This window comes from Mya arenaria, chromosome 1 (genome assembly GCF_026914265.1).
Source record: "Mya arenaria isolate MELC-2E11 chromosome 1, ASM2691426v1".
Classification (NCBI taxonomy): Eukaryota; Metazoa; Mollusca; class Bivalvia; order Myida; family Myidae; genus Mya; species Mya arenaria.
Genome location: NC_069122.1, coordinates 60,424,263 through 60,441,616, shown reverse-complemented (window position 1 = coordinate 60,441,616; position 17,354 = coordinate 60,424,263). Strand labels below are relative to the sequence as shown.

General features: G+C 34.1%; 2 protein-coding genes across 6 annotated transcripts in view; one reads left to right on the top strand and one right to left on the bottom strand.

Annotated features, from left to right (window-relative positions):
- Positions 1–4,102, top strand: part of LOC128216190 (uncharacterized) — a 59,325-nt gene extending 55,223 nt beyond the window's left edge. For all 5 annotated transcript variants that reach the window (XM_052922923.1, XM_052923068.1, XM_052922995.1 and 2 more), the window contains exon 9: positions 1,494–4,102. In XM_052922923.1, the coding sequence (XP_052778883.1) occupies positions 1,494–1,573 (80 nt within the window). In that variant the 3' untranslated portion in view covers positions 1,574–4,102. The remainder of the gene's footprint in view (positions 1–1,493) is intronic.
- A 1,995-nt stretch (positions 4,103–6,097) lies between these two features.
- On the bottom strand, positions 6,098–14,562 carry LOC128236744 (actin-related protein 2/3 complex subunit 2-B-like). Its single transcript, XM_052951833.1, has 10 exons — positions 14,410–14,562; positions 12,026–12,119; positions 11,646–11,699; positions 11,257–11,302; positions 10,222–10,435; positions 9,891–9,984; positions 9,296–9,422; positions 8,703–8,803; positions 7,871–7,968; positions 6,098–7,492 (listed from the first exon to the last, which is right to left on the bottom strand). Exons 1-10 carry the CDS (start codon positions 14,481–14,483, stop codon positions 7,468–7,470), a joined length of 927 nt encoding a protein of 308 aa, XP_052807793.1. The 5' UTR covers positions 14,484–14,562; the 3' UTR covers positions 6,098–7,467.
- Between the last annotated feature and the right edge of the window lie 2,792 nt (positions 14,563–17,354).

Genomic DNA, 17,354 nt, shown 5'->3' with positions numbered 1-17,354 from the left:
AGTTGAAATTCTTTCACTCAATCATTTATTCACTCTGATTACTAGGCCTTTCCATGAAAACTGTATCAGCTAGATTTGGCACCTAAATTGATAAAAGACTATCCATTTCCTGTTATTCAAGTTGCAATTTCATTGTTTTGACTGGAACTGAACTATCAAGGTGATACTATACAGTGTTAAATGTGAGAGCTGGCAGTTACAGCGAAAAGGACTACAGGGGTGTAGAAATCGGCCGGAAGCCGGTAAAATAACCCGGTTACTTTAGCATCTTCACCTGGCTATTTTCCCTGCATCAACAAAAATAAAATCTGTTATTTTGTCATGTTTTTATGTTTACATCAGTTTAAAACCCCGATTGATGGTATTGTTTATTTTGGTTTCCGCGTGTTAGGACTTCAATACAGCATTAGCTCGATTCGTGACGTCATTAGTCATGGGGATGTTTTGAAGTTTCTGATTTGCGAAGCAATGGAGTGTGAATTTTTTTTATATTTTTCCAGACACCAAAAAGCGTAGTTAGTTTGCAACATGAGCTTGTCTGGCCTTCTGTTAGTCAGATTCAGTGGGGTAGTTCTCAGATTCAGTATCATATTCAAGTACATAAGTTTCCCTGTTACAAAATAAACATGCACCAGAACACTAGAAATTTTGGTTAAAAAAAGGCTTAAATTCTTCCCACAAGGGGCATTGCCTGCTACTTAAACTAATTTCTTCACCCCTGGGACTAATTATAATAAATACTGTCGGTCAAAGAAAATGCACCACAAATTATCAGCAGCCAATTGTATAAAACTTCAATTAGTTGTCAACAGGTTATCTATTGGCAAGACTCATTAAGATAATTTGATTGGTTAGTACCGGGTAGTTATTATTGGATAAATATTGACCAATCATTTTTTATCACTTTAACCAAACCAAAAACTTAAAGTAATTTTACTTGACTGGCCCCTGATGTCATGTGGTGGTTTTAACATTTTCCATGCAATTGAGTGTAGTACAGATCTTACACATGAACAATGAAATGCAGTGTCAACACATTGCTCAAAAAGGTCCATTCCAAAACAGTGCATCTTATGATGGGCTTTTTAACCTTTACTGCAGCCAATGGTATAAAACAGGTTCATTGTTTAGTTCAGTCAAAAGTATTTACCCAATCATGACTATTGACCAATTAAATTGCTTGCATGGGCCAACTAAACAAAATATAAGCAGCCAATTGTATGAAACTGAACTAGCATTTGGGCTAGTTTGAAATTAAAATCAATTTGCAACACTACAGTAGTAATTAAAATACTATTGACCAAATAAGATTATCAGTCCTCAACCAAACCATAGAAATAACCAGTGTAGACAATTGACTACTAGTTTCTACTTGGGACATTAATGGTTATGTCTTCACATGATTAATGCTCTTGCTTTATAGCTGTCTAAGAAAAAAATTGACATTTAACTTTCCCCTTTAAACAACTGTAAATTGTCCTTTCTTCTTGCAGCAATTTCAGGCAGCAACCTCATTGTACCTCTTTCGATGTTAGTGTACATCGTCATGGCAGCTGTTTCCAAGCTTTTGTAACATCTACATCACCTAGAACCTTACAAATAAAGAACATCCGCATCAGCTAGACGCTCTAAGATCAAGATCATTCATAAAGTAGCTCATGAACATGGAATTTTGTGAAATAGAAATATGGAAGAAGCAATTTGTAAAGAATTAATCATTTTACATGCCGAGGAGATTCTGTACATATTTGTCAATAAGTGTGATTACATAAAAAAAAATGTTGAGAACAGAAGGTTATAAATAAAGTTTTGCGATTCCATGGATAGGGAAGTAAGAAATATACATGCTTTGAAATAGAATAAAGTATTTGATTCAAATATAGTAAATAGGTTATACTGGTAACTTTTGTACAATGTAGATATCTACCAATTAAAACTTCTGTATTAGATATGTAGTAGTAGAATTAACAAATCATTCATTCCAAGACATTTAGTGCTATGTTAAAAAGTCAATATCCACATTAATGACGCTTACTTTGTCATTGTATGTGGGTTACATGTAGTATGCATTTCATATGTCATTAATTTTATTTGCATTTTGTAATACTTGCTTACATTTTATATCAACTTTTATGTGACCTATGACACGAGATAATACTTTTCGTGGAAGTGTGATTGATTCTTCGCAAAGAGTTAAATGTTCAAGAAATGTTTAAATTGTCCAAAAATGTTGCGATAAGTTTATTCCACAACTGTTGCAAACATGTTTCAAATTGCGATCAGTTAATTCCAGAAATAATTTGTATTGTGATCAGATGTTGTATATAAAATCAAAAATCTCTGTTGCAGCTGCTTATTCTTTTAAACTAAGTTTTTGAAATGTATAAGCAATACATTAAAACTTTTGTTGTTCATTCCTTTGCTTTTTTAAATGCACTTCTATGAAGCTTGTCTTTGCTGGGAAATATTCTACCAACTATATCTGTTTCATATTATTCAATTGTTAGGGGTGTTAGATTTGTACAAAATTAATCGTGTAAATACATAATATTCGTCAAATAATGACTAATAACCCAGATTGGAAAAAAATAAAACAAGAATAATTTTAATCATTTAATCAATTATATCAAAATTCACATTTGTTATCAAATCATGAACTTGTAATTAAGTATTGGAAAGATTAATAAATCATATGAGCCATTTCTATGGTGAATTATATTGACCTTGACCTTGTTCGTTGTCCATTCTTTACTCGTGTAAGTATGAATATTGTATATTTTCAGCATATTAGTAATGTTCTATATTGCAATTATAACATTTGATGACTGATTGTGGTGTGATGTTGAAACCAAGTGATGCTAAATATCCAAATGTGAACATTTAGACATCTTTGTTGAAATAGCTTGCTCTTGAAATGTTTTGAATTAAAATTGAAAAATGAGCAACCCAGTTTTGCTAAAGAATTAGTACAAGTTCTTGTAAATTTTGTGGAAAAATCTACAACAAATCACTTGGTTAATACACTTTATAGTGAATGAATTGTATAAATGTTCTCCGATTTTGAATCAATTGTATAGATGTTTAGCTTGTATGTATAGCGTTTTTCTGTTTTTACTTTATCTTTGAAAATTTGTATGTGCATTTTAAATGTCTTGTTCTAAACACAATGCTGTCAGCTTGCAAATTCACTTTCTAACATTAAATGTTGTTTCAATTTTAAGAAAATAGCTTAACACAGGATTGGAGCAAAATATACGTAAATCCAATTTTGATGTCCTTATTAATCACACAATATTTTTAAACTTATTCCTAGTTGTTTTCACACATAGTTCAACCTTTTCAGTTCAGTTTCGAAAGCCTTGCATATTCCTCTATTCTGACCGGATGTCAAACAGTACATGCCTACTTCATTGAAAATATCGCTATTTACCTTGTATGCAGTGCCTGTGTTAGCAGAATTCTTTGCTTGAATATTATTATTTTATTTGTATAGCAATATCATCTTTATTCATTTAATCAAATGATCTAAATTTGACGTTGAATAGCAAATGTGGAATTGAATTTGTGAATTAAATGGGTAATTCTGCAATTCATGATTGTTGTTAACATTTAGGATTAATTGATACAGTACTTGAGGTGTAGAAGTTATGTTGAATTTTGTTTGTTCAATACTATGATATAAACTCCAGTTTAAAACAACCACATCTACTGCAGCATATCTGTAATAACCTTATTTGTTTTTATCAAATCTTCCAAAGAAGTGTTGGGGCTGCGAAACCGGCATATTTTGTTATGCTTACTGCAGTAAGATGCAGTGAAACTGGCATATTTTGTTATGCTTACTGCAGTAATAAGATGCAGGGAAACCGGCATATGTTGATAAGTTTACTGCAGTAAGATGCAGGGAAACCAGCATATTTTGTTACGCTTACTGCAGTAAGATGCAGGTGTGTAACAGAGCCTCCACTGTAATTGTGCAAGCTGAAAATCCAAGTGTTGTACAAGTTTGCTCAAACCTCTATGTCAGCTGTCATTGTGTCCGTGTGTTCAGTTCTTCATAAGTTTTTATTTAACAATTTCAAAATAAATTTTAGATCTGTCACCTGATTGTCTCGTCTATTGCCACATCATAAGAGGTGTTGGACCCTTTTCTTGTAAAAGGACTTGTAAAGAATGGACCTGATCTATTTGTCCCTGTTCATTTATTATATGAATACCTGGCCCCAATTTCTCGAAACTTTTTAAATAGGCAACACATGTTTTAGTGGCTTATTTCATTAAACCTAATTTCTTACTTATGAATTGCAATCAGCATTTAGCATACAGGTTTAGCATACAGATAATTTCCATTCAAAGTCCAAAAACTTGAATGAATAACTTGAAAACAGTGAAAGTTGGTCTTCTTACATGTTGTCCCTTTTCAAGCACAAGTTGGAAAAGATCGCTTCTTTGATGAAAGTATTGTCAACATCTTTGCAAAATTATGTTCCGTTACCTCTAGTGTGTTAGTGATTACATGCTTGCTGAGACACAAACAAATAGCTGGTGTTTACTCTGACCTTGAACCAGCATATCTGTACACATAATTCCCAGATGAACATTTCTGCCAAGTTATTTCAAAAGTGGTCAAGCAGATGAGTTGTGGAACATACATGAAAAACAAATATCAGATCTTGTATCAGTAATAATTTGACGCTGGCCTTGAAAGACTGGAACGTGGCCTATGCACATCCATTTCCAAGTACTATATTGTATCTTGACCATGAATTGACTCTCACACTACGTATCAAGTCGACGAAATTGTTGTGCCAGTGTACTAGACAAGAGCCAGTTTCTCAAGAGTTTTTTCAGTTGAACAAGTATGCTATGCATTGAAGAATTTTGTCTGGCAACAAGACTGTGTGTGTGTGTACCAAGTTTCATTAAAAGTTTTTGAATGCATCAGACAATAATACCAAGGCTATCACAAGAGCCCAATACTTTTTTCTTTAAATAAAAGACCATGATAAAAACAGCCATGCATGACCAATTCATATGACCATGACATTGAATAATCGGATGATAAACGGGCTATGCATGTTTCCCATGACAGTGAACAAGTTTGATATATCCTTATAGCAGTTGAGTCATTATGCCATGGACACAGAATGGTTGGCAAACCCTCCCTTGTAACATCTGGAATAAAACATGGCTGTGCCCTTCTAGGTAGTGAACATCTAAGGACTAACAGACATTTAATCTCAATAACAACTTCAACAAAAGCAATGGAAACATTAACTTTCAGGTTAGTTTCATTTGAACTACATTTAAGTTTCACATGAGAGTAACAATACTTGTAAACAAGTTGATTGACGCTATAGTTTGTTGGAACACTCGTGTCACAAAGGGTCATTGTAAACAAGTTGATTGACGCTATAGTTTGTTGGAACACTCGTGTCACAAAGGGTCATTGTAAACAAGTTGATTGACGCTATAGTTTGTTGGAACACTCGTGTCACAAAGGGTCATTGTAAACAAGTTGATTGACGCTATAGTTTGTTGGAACACTCGTGTCACAAAGGGTCATTGTAAACAAGTTGATTGACGCTATAGTTTGTTGGAACACTCGTGTCACAAAGGGTCATTGTAAACAAGTTGATTGACGCTATAGTTTGTTGGAACACTCGTGTCACAAAGGGTCATTGCAAGCATTGGCTTTGGAGAGCTGTATACAGAATACAACTTTATTAATAAACCTCGAAACGACAAAATAACTTGAACATTCAAGTGTGAATATCTTATTTTCAGCTTTTTAAATATCTAGAAACAAGATGTTTTGGCAGGTGTGTATGAAAGCTGAAATTGTCTCAGAGATAGAAGTTATTTTCATTAAATTGATGTTTGTGTGTATTAGCCAGAATTTCAGTTGAAGACAAAGTTGTGAAAATGAGAATCTGACTTGTTGCCATTTGTGATGTTCCTTGCGCACCTTCAGAGCAGGTAACAAAGAAGATTCTTCAATGAAACTGGCCCCTGGTACACGAGAGATTTCAATTTTTAAAAGCACCATTGACCCAGGCTTTGGTCATCTTGATTGTATTGAATGAAGAACAGTATGTCCATATAAACTTTTATTTTTTGTTTCATATTATTGCAACATATACAGTATGCATGCAGTATAAGAGGTATACACATGACATGTAGGGTATACAAAAAATAAGTCATGAATAATAAATTCCCTGTTCAAGTTACTACTAATTAACAACGGAACATTATTCCCAAAGATACCATAAGAGTTATATTAAAACTGGTATAAAGTGAAATAAATAATCAAAAGCAACAATGACATTAATAAGGCGTTTGAATTTGATTAAAAAAAATAATCATAGTTTAATTAACAAGGTATATTTAGTTTCCAGCAGATTATTCAGAAACATAATAAAGTAGCACTTCAAGGAAAGCGACTCAAAAATATGTGAATTTTGTGCATTATCAGTTCAAATCCTACCAAAATTACTTTGGGTCACCAGAGTCAAAATTTAACATGATGGTAGGAGAATCAAAGGGACTGGACACCAGATGGTCTCAACGTCCGCAAAAAACAGTACTTCCTCAAAACTCGTCTAGAATTATTACTATGAGCTAGTATGAGGCCAATAATACATCGTTTTACATCATTAAAATAATATTTTATTGCTGTCTCAGCTGAGTTTACCTGTTTAAAATTAGCGCATACTGGTTTCCCAGTTTATAGTATGTATATTCAGTATGTGGAAAATCTGTGATTAGTAGATAGATACACAAACACTATTTTTATATTACTGGGATTCACATAGTAATTTCCACATTGGAAAAATATGCAAAACTGTGAAAGATACTTGTGTAATGAGCAATGTGATATGCAAAGTTGGTAAGATTTAATGTGCAGTACTCAAAAATATCAATTTTATGCAAGTTTTTGACAATTTTTTGTGTGAATGGTGTCTTGTCCCTTTCACTTATTTTTGGGCCTGATTCCTAAACATACAACAGAACAAGCAGATGAATTTGAAATGCCACTCAAGTTTCCTTCAATGTATTTAGCATTGTTTTATACATGTATTTACATATCACTCAATTTAGGTAGCAAACATTCAGAAATGAAGATATTACATAAGTCAATTAGGGAGAAATACTGCACCAAATTAACATGGCTATAAATTGTTCATGATTTTAAACAGTAAGTATAAACAACAGCTCTTAAAAATATTGTCAACAATCTAATCTGCTCGTTTTCAAGATTTTTTGTACCAGCAAAATCCCCATCAATTACACATCTTCCCCATAACCACAATATTAGATAACAACTTTGGCAAATTTCCAAAACTACAAATATACTATCAATTTTTTATGCTTGTTCTTTGACAAACTGATATATATCTTAACTGTTGTTTTACACAATCAGAAATCACAAAGATGAAATATAAGGTCGCCTAATCATCTTGATGTCTAGCTTTGTCGGAATGTCTTTCCACTGAAATAGAAAGAAAAATATGCATGAGGATACAACATAAAAATCTCACAGTTTAAATGTAACATCTAGAACATCATCAAGTTAATATCCATATTATAAGAAGTTCTTAAAACAAAAAAATGCTGTTTTTTTGCTCTAAGAAAAGATAAAACTAAAACTCACATTAACTTGGGTCCATGCTTAAACACAGGAGAAGTATGCTGGCACTTTCAGAGTAATTCAAAAGTTTCAGCCACAGGATTCATCATCCATTAACTCATTATAAAAATTACTGTATCTTCTTACATTCCAAATGTACACAACTAACTCTTGGAATAAACATAGAGAAGTTTTCAAAAAATTTCAATAAATGAAAAGTTAACAATATGAAGTTCTTACGTGATCGTTTTCTTTTCCTTTTCCTTCTCTGGGCGAGCTCTGTTGAGAACTCGTAGGAAATCTGACGTCTTGGCTCGCATACGTGTGTGAATGTAGGCCTGTAGGATGAGAAAGAATAATAAACACGAGTACTGAAGACACGACGCAGGCATTTTTTCCCAACATAAAAAATTGTGTCCTATACACAGTATAATACGGTATTACAACCGGGTGCCAAAATATGTCTATTTATAGGTGAAGTTGGATAATAAGTCATTGATTGGACTTGTTCACATACTGCTGATTGCAAGTAAACATAGAAAAACATGCTAATAAAGATAAATAAATGCCATTTTATACCAAAGAGACAATCAATTTCTCAACAGAAGCTTCGCACAGTCGTAGTAAACTCTTTAAAGCATTTTGTATGTTGTTTAATTTGATTTAATTGACTGGTTCAATTGAAAGCAATGCAAACTGTACATGCAAGGAAGTTTTGCAGGGTATAGGTGGATCTTGGCGTAGCAATCATTTAAGCCTTCAACACCTTTATATGCATTCATTTGATAAAAGTTGTACATGTATGCTTATTGCCATCATTTACAGGTTAACCAAGTTTCATCCAAATATCTTTCACAGTAATGATGCCAACACAACCACTGCTGTGAACAGCAAAGCATCATATATAACAGTGCCGTTACTTTCACCACTGTAACAAGATAAAAAATTTACCTTCAGAAAATGAGCTGTGCAAATCAATGCAAATTTTTCATTTACAGTGGTTAAAATCTCACAAGGTATCGGCCACATGACTCGGCAGCTGCAGCCAGTGACACCAATAGATCAGACCTACCTTTGAGCACTTAATATGGTAGTGTAGGTAATCCCTCAGAGTGTGTATCAGGTTGATGGTGTTGTCTCGGGCCGCTGGGGACGTGTGACGGGGATATAGCACTGAAATGAATCGGAAATAAGTAATTTGGATTAAAGACCATATACTTTGTCAATGTAAACAAAATAGAAATCCTGTAGATCATTTAACATGAAACATTTACAAATCTGATAAGCACCACAGAGCAAATGCAACCCCTCCTATGTTAATTGTAAGACCATGACAACAACAAAGACGGGATAAAAGGCTTAATTGATCATCACCATAATGCAATAACCCAATATCTGTTCTATTTTATAAGTAGAAAATTGCTTTTTTGCTAAGCTAAGTTTGAAAAAAGCTTACCATGTAGGGGCAAAAAAAGTATGCCAAAACAATGCCCAAGTTAAAAAATTACAATTAAATTTGATGAAAGTATAGAAAAAAAAACAAAAAAAACAGTGAATAATTTAAAAAAACTTAACTTAAAAACAAAAATTAAATTAAAATGTTCTATGATTGTTGCAGGTTCACTTTCATATAAAACAGGTCAGTATTCAATTCAAATAAGCTACCAAATGTGATGTATCCAATGTTTTCCCCTGTCCGAGCGTCTGTATCCTTCAGCTCCATTGGTGGTTCCTTGTGGCTGAAGAGAACCTGGGGTGCTTGCTGGTTGTTACGACGACCTTCCTTAAACTCCTGAATAAAAATGGGCAAATTAAATATAAAAGTATGTTCTTGTAGCTGAAGCAGACTTGGCAGGGCCCCAATTAACACTATGTTAACAACAACAGGAAACGTTGCAAGTTTTCAATGACTGACTGAAGAACTTTAGCCTTGGGGATTCATTTTAAACTGTTTTTCTATTTTGGGTAACAGTGACCTTGACCCTATGCAATCCTATTAAAGTCCTCCACAAACTCTTCCTACAATCCAAGTTTGGTCACAATGTGTCAACCCTAACTAAAGTAATTCAGTTTCAACCGTTTTCTTTTTAAAAAAAAATTACCTTGACATTGACCATGTGGGCTCCTAAATACAATCCCATGAAAGATCTGCATTAACTCTTCCTATTTACCAACTTTGGTCATATGTCAAACCTAACTGAAATAATTCAATGCAATACTGCAAATTAATCAAAATGACATTGAGAACAGCAAAAAATACCTGCATGAAGACCTTCCCTATGATGATGTCGTCATCGTCCTTAAATATGGTGCTGAATATCACTGTCACTCTGTCTCCCATCGCTTCAACATACCTGTAAAAGCCTTGAACTGTCAGTCATTTAGCTAAATTGCTAAACCAGTGTACGTTTAGCTTCATAAAAGAATACAATTTCATTATTTTTAAGGCCATTTTCATGGCAACTAAGTTTTAACTAAATTCATTTATTGGTATACACTAAAAAGTATTTTCTCTTGACCATTACACATGTAAATATATATATATGCATTTTTAGCAATTAAGAACAATGAATCTGAAGCTTGTTACTCACATAGTCTCGTCAGGCCGATACTGCACCACAGCCCTCTCTGCGGCAGGCGGAGGTGTGTTATTCTTCTTAGCCTTTTGAATGTCTTCCTGAATCTTGAAGTACTTTTCGAACACTGACGCAAAACAGTTCCTCTTCAGTAGGGACGTCTTTTTCACGAGCTCTTCCCAGTTTGGTGGAATGTTTTCAAGGTCAAACTGTACTGTGACATTGTAACCTGTTGTGACAAGTACTCAATTAGATCATGAATACCTTCATAATTAACTGCTGACCACCTTCATAATTTACTACTGAACTACTGACCGCCTTCATAAAAGACTATATCTTTAATCAAAGTTCACATCATGATACCAATTAATAAATGTTTATATCAGGGTGGTTCAGATTCACAGTCATGTCAGTCAGATTGCATATAATCATTTTCAATACCAGGGTAAGGCATTCAATAAAGATCTTTTAGTTTAATCTTAAGAGTAAAATCAAAGCATCTTTATTGGACAGTTAATTCAAGTGAACAATACTTGTAGTTAATAAAATCACTGAGACCCTTCTAGGAATAACTAATTTATTCATTATTACACCAGGCCTCTATTTCTCAAAACTTCTTAAGTCTGTTAAAACAGGATTAAGCTAAGCTCACTATTTTTGTTTTTCAATAATTTGCGTAATATTTACTTATTCAAGAGCCTTTATGCTTTAGAAAGGAGCTATCTTAATAATAATCACAGTTAACAATTTTTCATTAATAAAAATTCCATTTAAGTATTATTTTGGCTAATTGAAATAAGCTACTTAAGCATGTTAAGCTTAAGAAGTTTTAAGATATTGGGGCCAGTACTTTATGCATTGATTTGGCTCAGTGCCCATCCAATGCAACAAAAATTTGCTTTGAATTGGCAAAGATGTACAATTTCATACCTTGGTTTGTAACACTGGAAGGATGACAGTTGTTCAGACTTAATCAAAACCACGTATATAGTTTATATGAACAAATATTCACTATTTCTATGTACAATTCAAATAAAAGTAGTTACGTACCATCTTCGGGGGCAATAAGAATATCAGAATATTCCCGCTTGATGAGCTGGAATAGATAATTTAAAGAAATTCATTCTATCAATTTAAAAATACATAACACCTGCCATTTTCACTTGCAAACATTTTAACTTTTGAAAAAAATTCATACCCCTGCTTTATTTTTGTACTGTTCTTATATATAAAACAAGAACAATTTAGAATGCAGTATCATTTAAAAAAAAAAAAAACTTTCAGATTTACTTGCTGATGACTGGAATATCAACTTGCCTTCTATAATTCTACTTGTTCCAGGCTTCGGGCCATTTTGGAGACTGCATCCAATATTCAAGTTCAAGTAAAGCAGTTATTTAGTAATATCTAAATATAAAGCACTAACAACTGTTACTAACCTCTTCTGCTCCATGCCCCTCTAAGTCTTTGTAAAAATGCAGCGATATACTGACCTGAAAGAAATAAAAATACATCATGTATTGTTCAAATTCATATACAATATGTAATATTAAGAACAACTGTTTCTTAACTGAAATCGTTCTTAAAGATCTCACATCTATAGTACACCTGTGCCATTTTAGTGTCAGCTACCGTAATATTCCTCTGGATTGAGATGTTTTCTTTCCTCAGCTTATGGATCAAGAAATCCATAAAGAGTTTGCACTTATTATGCTACTTTAAGCATTTTAATCATTCTTTTCTTAATATTAATATATTTGAAAATTCATGCTTAGTGTAAATGAAGCCATGTCCAGGCTTATGTTAAAAAGTGACTTACTGTGATTTTGCTTTTGTCTCCATTTGGGTTGGTAAGGTGAAAAAGTACACCATCAAAGTCAGCAATTGTAATATCTATAGTATCTGGTTTATTTCTGAAATAAGACAAGAAAAAAAGTAATACACATAGCATGATAATTAATAATTCACCAGTGTATGACAAATCCATTGCTTGGAGATGATTGGCTACAAAAGATAATGTCGGACACTGTATACACAATTATTTAAAATTAAAAAAAATATAACCAGAAAATCAGTTATCCCTTCATTTCTTCTTATGGACTAAATCAATGGCAAACGGGCAAGAATATCTGACCAAAAGGCCCTATGAAGTAACACCCAGAGCTAGTTGGGCTGTAGAGAGATCATGCATTCTGTTTATCCTACTTCTTATACCAATATTAGGATTTTGAAAAAAAAATCATGTTCTTTGGCAGTAGTACCACCTTGCAAAGTCTCCAATAATGTGGCATTTTACTGTCTGTGTCTCAGTATCTGCTAGCCACAATAATGTGCGTATAGGGAACTTTTTTTAAAATTTGGATATTCATTTTGATCCCTGAATGCCACAAGTCGACTGACTCGTAGCAATGAAAAATATATACTTCAACTGTAAATCCACAATGTTTAACACTGCATTGTTAAATGGAAACACAAAAGTTACACATAATTTATTTTTAGCCAATACCTTTCTCTAGTTACACTCACATGTTTCCTTAAACTCAAATTCATATCGATCTGTCAACAAAGCATCACCATTCTTTAACTAGCGTAAATGACTGGGTATTAGACACTTTTTTTCCTCTCAGATTTCGATGCAAAAAAATGCCTGCGTATAATACCCAGTAACATTTATTTGAACTTTTTTTCTGAGGTCGATATCAAGACGAGAGTTTGTTTACATTCATGTAGAAAGGGATGTTACTCGCGCCATATTGATCGAGTATATACGAGTTAAAACGGCAATTTAAGATTGGGATACGGTATATCGTAAGACGTTTATAATTTAAACAAAAATATTTTTCGAATAAAGTTATTCAATATTATTTTGAATAATAAATTGAATTGAACAATACTGTTATTAAACTTGCATATAAAAAAGCAAAGTTGGGCACTGTCAAAATATTTTTTGTCAGTTGTACGATAAGGTGTGAAAAACTCCTTTACTATAGTAACCTGTTTACATACCAATACTACAAACTGTTGCGATAATGGTCTTGTTTTTTCGCACTTTGTCACATTCTTTATTCTTTTCTGTAGGTGTTGACATTTTGAGAACAAACCTGTACAGTATAAGGTTTTTGCATAACTTAACTTTTCATTCTGGACAGTTTATCGTTTACGATGTATTATCATTGTATGGTTTTAAAGATAACCGTCGCCATTTTCACGAAAAAAAAAAATTTTGTCACTGTCAACAAGCATGGTGGCCGAGAATGCCAGACTATTTTGACATTTTTTCTATGCGTCTTTTAACCAAAAACATAGATTAAAAGTTTTTTCTCAGATTTTTTTCCCCTGCGTCTAATACCCCCTATCGTCTCATACCCAGTCATTTACGGTATCTAACAGGTGCCCATTATCTTTCCGCTCAATATACTAAACGCTGGGATCTGTCATTCTTGGCTAGGAAAAGAACAAGTGGGATATGGACGCATAGAATCGCCAAAACAAAAATCATCAAAGACTCTGAAGCGATTGAATATATGGATTAAGTATCTGCATATTACAATTATATTTAAATTATTAACATTGGCCATGTCAGACTTATTATATGGAAAAAAAAATGCATATTCACAGAAGCAATTTTCAGTCATGGACTATGACCATGAAGGGATACAAGGACATTTGGTTTTCAGCTAGTATCAATAAAAAAGCAATATCAAAGCGGCGTACAGTACTAGAATGTTGCATTGTTCATTTTGTGTACAACATACATCAATATGAAACTATCTGTTGTAGAATGTTGCATTGCTCATTTTGTGTATAACGTACATCAATATGAAACTATCTGGTATTATTTGGCAACCAATCCCTAAGTGTGATTTAGTTTTGCCTATGATCTGTGTTAGCTAATACATATTACGCAGATAAACACTGTATTAAGCAATTTATAATGGAATATAATTCAAGGTTGCAGCCTGCAAAATGAACCCAAACATCTCTGAAAGTTTACCAGACCAATGGACTTTAGCAAAGACTTCTTTCATGTTCATATTCAAGGGAAGATCAAACAGACAAATATTTCAATTCAACTTAAAATTATTGTATTACTAATAAAGTAGTTGACATAGGAAGGAAAGAAATCACTGCAAGTGCAACAACGCGGAAGTGAGTAATAAAAGATATGAAATGCAATGAGCACAGCCAATCCGATTAACTTACCCATCTTGAATGCTCTTGATTTTGTTTGTTAATGTCTCCTCTACAATCCTGTTGTGAATTTCTAATAAAATCATCTTTAATTGTGTAAATAAAGAAGAATTATTGATGAGGAAACTGTCTGGGGTGTGAGTTATCGAAATGCCGGAAGTTAAGTGTCTGTGGTGAGTTTTTTCATTGGTCATTTCTTAAAACCTCTACCGTAAGTTACAAATGGATACAACACACTATATAATGATAGTGAAGTTACTCGGCTACCAAAAGAACGGTGATCGTGCAAAAAGATATGATCACAATTATTTACATATTGTAGGCTTGCACTCAAACATTGGTCGGTATAAATTGGAGCTATTTGTGCAGTCAATATAGACATGTAGAGAAAACGTAGCCATATGTTAAAAAAGCAATCGCAGCCAATATAAACATGTAATACACTAAATATGTAGAGAAAACGTAGCCATATGTCAATCAATATAGACATATGTAGTACACTTTAAGTATGTGTCCTTTTTTCCTTTATACGAAAAACACACATACACTTCGCAAACGTCCGAACCTCAAGTCCGAAGAGCCCGGTTACACATATAAGGAAAGGGTATTACTGACCCTATTGTGCGGTCAACTGTCATCAATAAATTAAACCTTGGATCCATTCATTAAGTGTCATTGATAACACATAAAAACATCATGGCAAAGATAGTTAAGAAATGTAGACTATTGATCAGATTATTTTGATACCAAAGACGGAAACTTTATGCAGAATTGAGTTAGACAAACCAACTTAGGATTCATTTATGAAGTATCAATGAAAAGAAAATTTGACATAAAAAAGATTCGCTCTTTATTGAAAAGTAAAATATATACGATTTTTGAACGAGCGGCACTGTTTCTGGCTAAAGTAAGGCAGGTACTTTGTTCGCCTTGTTCGTTGTCTCTCGTTCAGTATCTCAATCGACAAGGAGATGTGCTGATTCTAATCCCAAAATACATTAACATAATTATGTAGATTCTATGGGGCCGTCGACACTGACCTTAAACTCTCTGTTATAGCTTTCAATTCATTTCAAAGACATTTATACGGCATATTTGATGGCCAGTTCCTCATCTATACCAACGGTAAGATTGTTGATTTCATGAGTTCTGTCAGCTCATCAAGCGTGATTAAGTTGAATGATTGGTGTGTACAGTCACATACATGTCTTTCTAGACAGTAGGCGGCACATCAAAATCGCCGTTATTGTAAGTTTAGTCCATGTCAAAGACACATTCATTGCCATTGCAACTTTTCGTACACGATACATTCCCGTCATAATTTGTTTGTTTTCGCAAATCGGCTGCAAGTTGGACCCGTGTAATAGTTCAACCTTTTTTCGATTTCATGCGCATGAATGTGTTCTTATGTCCCGACTTTCCATTTGTCACAACGTAATTACTGTGTACCAATTAAGCACTCCAGTCTATCAAGTTGTTATCAATTGTTAACTATAGCTGTCACAGGAGTGACGAATACCCCCAAATGCCGCCTGGACACAGGAATTCCTTTGAAAAGAGGCCATAACTCCAAGGTTACTGCACACTGAATCTTCTTTTATCATGCATGTATTGTTTTATTTAAATCTGTTGAGTAATTTAGAAGTTACACTGCTGACAAGAAAAACTAGCTGATGCTCTAGGTGATATCTTCTAGAATAAGACATCTAGAGCATTCACGAGCTTTTCTTCCAACACGATCATCATCAAATTTTACAAGTACATATTTGGGCTTGAATGCATCCTTATCCACCTGGGAGTAAATCCCGGGACTGTTCCTGTAGCCGAATTAACAAGTCCATCTGACAGGTCAATATTTGTAGTAAGCACTACTGTGGCAAATATGCCATACTTAATTTCTGCTGGTATTCCACTGACATCTGGTTCAAATGAAGCATGCTGGATTTGTTTTGTTTGTTCATCTTTCCAAGTGTCAATTACTTTTAAGGTAAATATTTGCTCATTTAGTTTTTGAAGGATCTATCGAACTTGACCTGTATCTTCTGATGTTACACCTGTGTACCAAAAAAATGTTCAAATCTGTCAAGCCTTTCATGAGTTATCGTCCGGAAACCATTTTTCGATTTTTAGTAACAGTGACCTTGACCCAACCAGCCCTAATATCGAACCTGATCTGTATCTTCTGATGTTACACCTGTGTACCAAAAATTGTTCAAATCCGTTTAGCCTTTCATGAGTTATCGTCCGGAAACCGTTTTTCTTTTTTAGTAATAGTGACCTTGACCTTGGCCCCACCAGCCCCAATATCGAACTTGACCTGTATCTTCTGATGTTACACCTGTGTACCAAAACATTTTCAAATCTGTCAAGCCTTTCATGAGTTATCGTCCGGAAACCGTTTTTCTATTTTTAGTAACAGTGACCTTGACCTTGGCCCCACCAGCCCCAATATCGAACTTGACCTGTATCTTCTGATGTTACATCTGTGTACCAAATTTTTTTTTTATCTGTCTAGCCTTTCATGAGTTATCATCCGGAAACATGAAAAACGGCCGATCGACCGACCGACAGACCGACCGACCGACAAGCTCACTAACGTGATCTGTCTCTTCTGATGTTACACCTGTGTACCAAAAATTGTTCAAATCCGTCTAGCCTTTCATGAGTTATCGTCCGGAAACCGTTTTTCTTTTTTTAGTAACAGTGACCTTGACCTTGGCCCCACCAGCCCCAATATCGAACTTGACCTGTATCTTCTGATGTTACACCTGTGTACCAATTTTTTTCTTCAAATCTGTCTAGCCTTTCATGAGTTATCGTCCGGAAACCATGAAAACCGACCGACGGACCCGACCGACCGACCGACCCGACCGACCGACCGACAGACCGACAGACCGACCGACCGACAAGCTCACTCCTATATACCCCCTCAAACTTCGTTTGTGTGGGTATAAAAA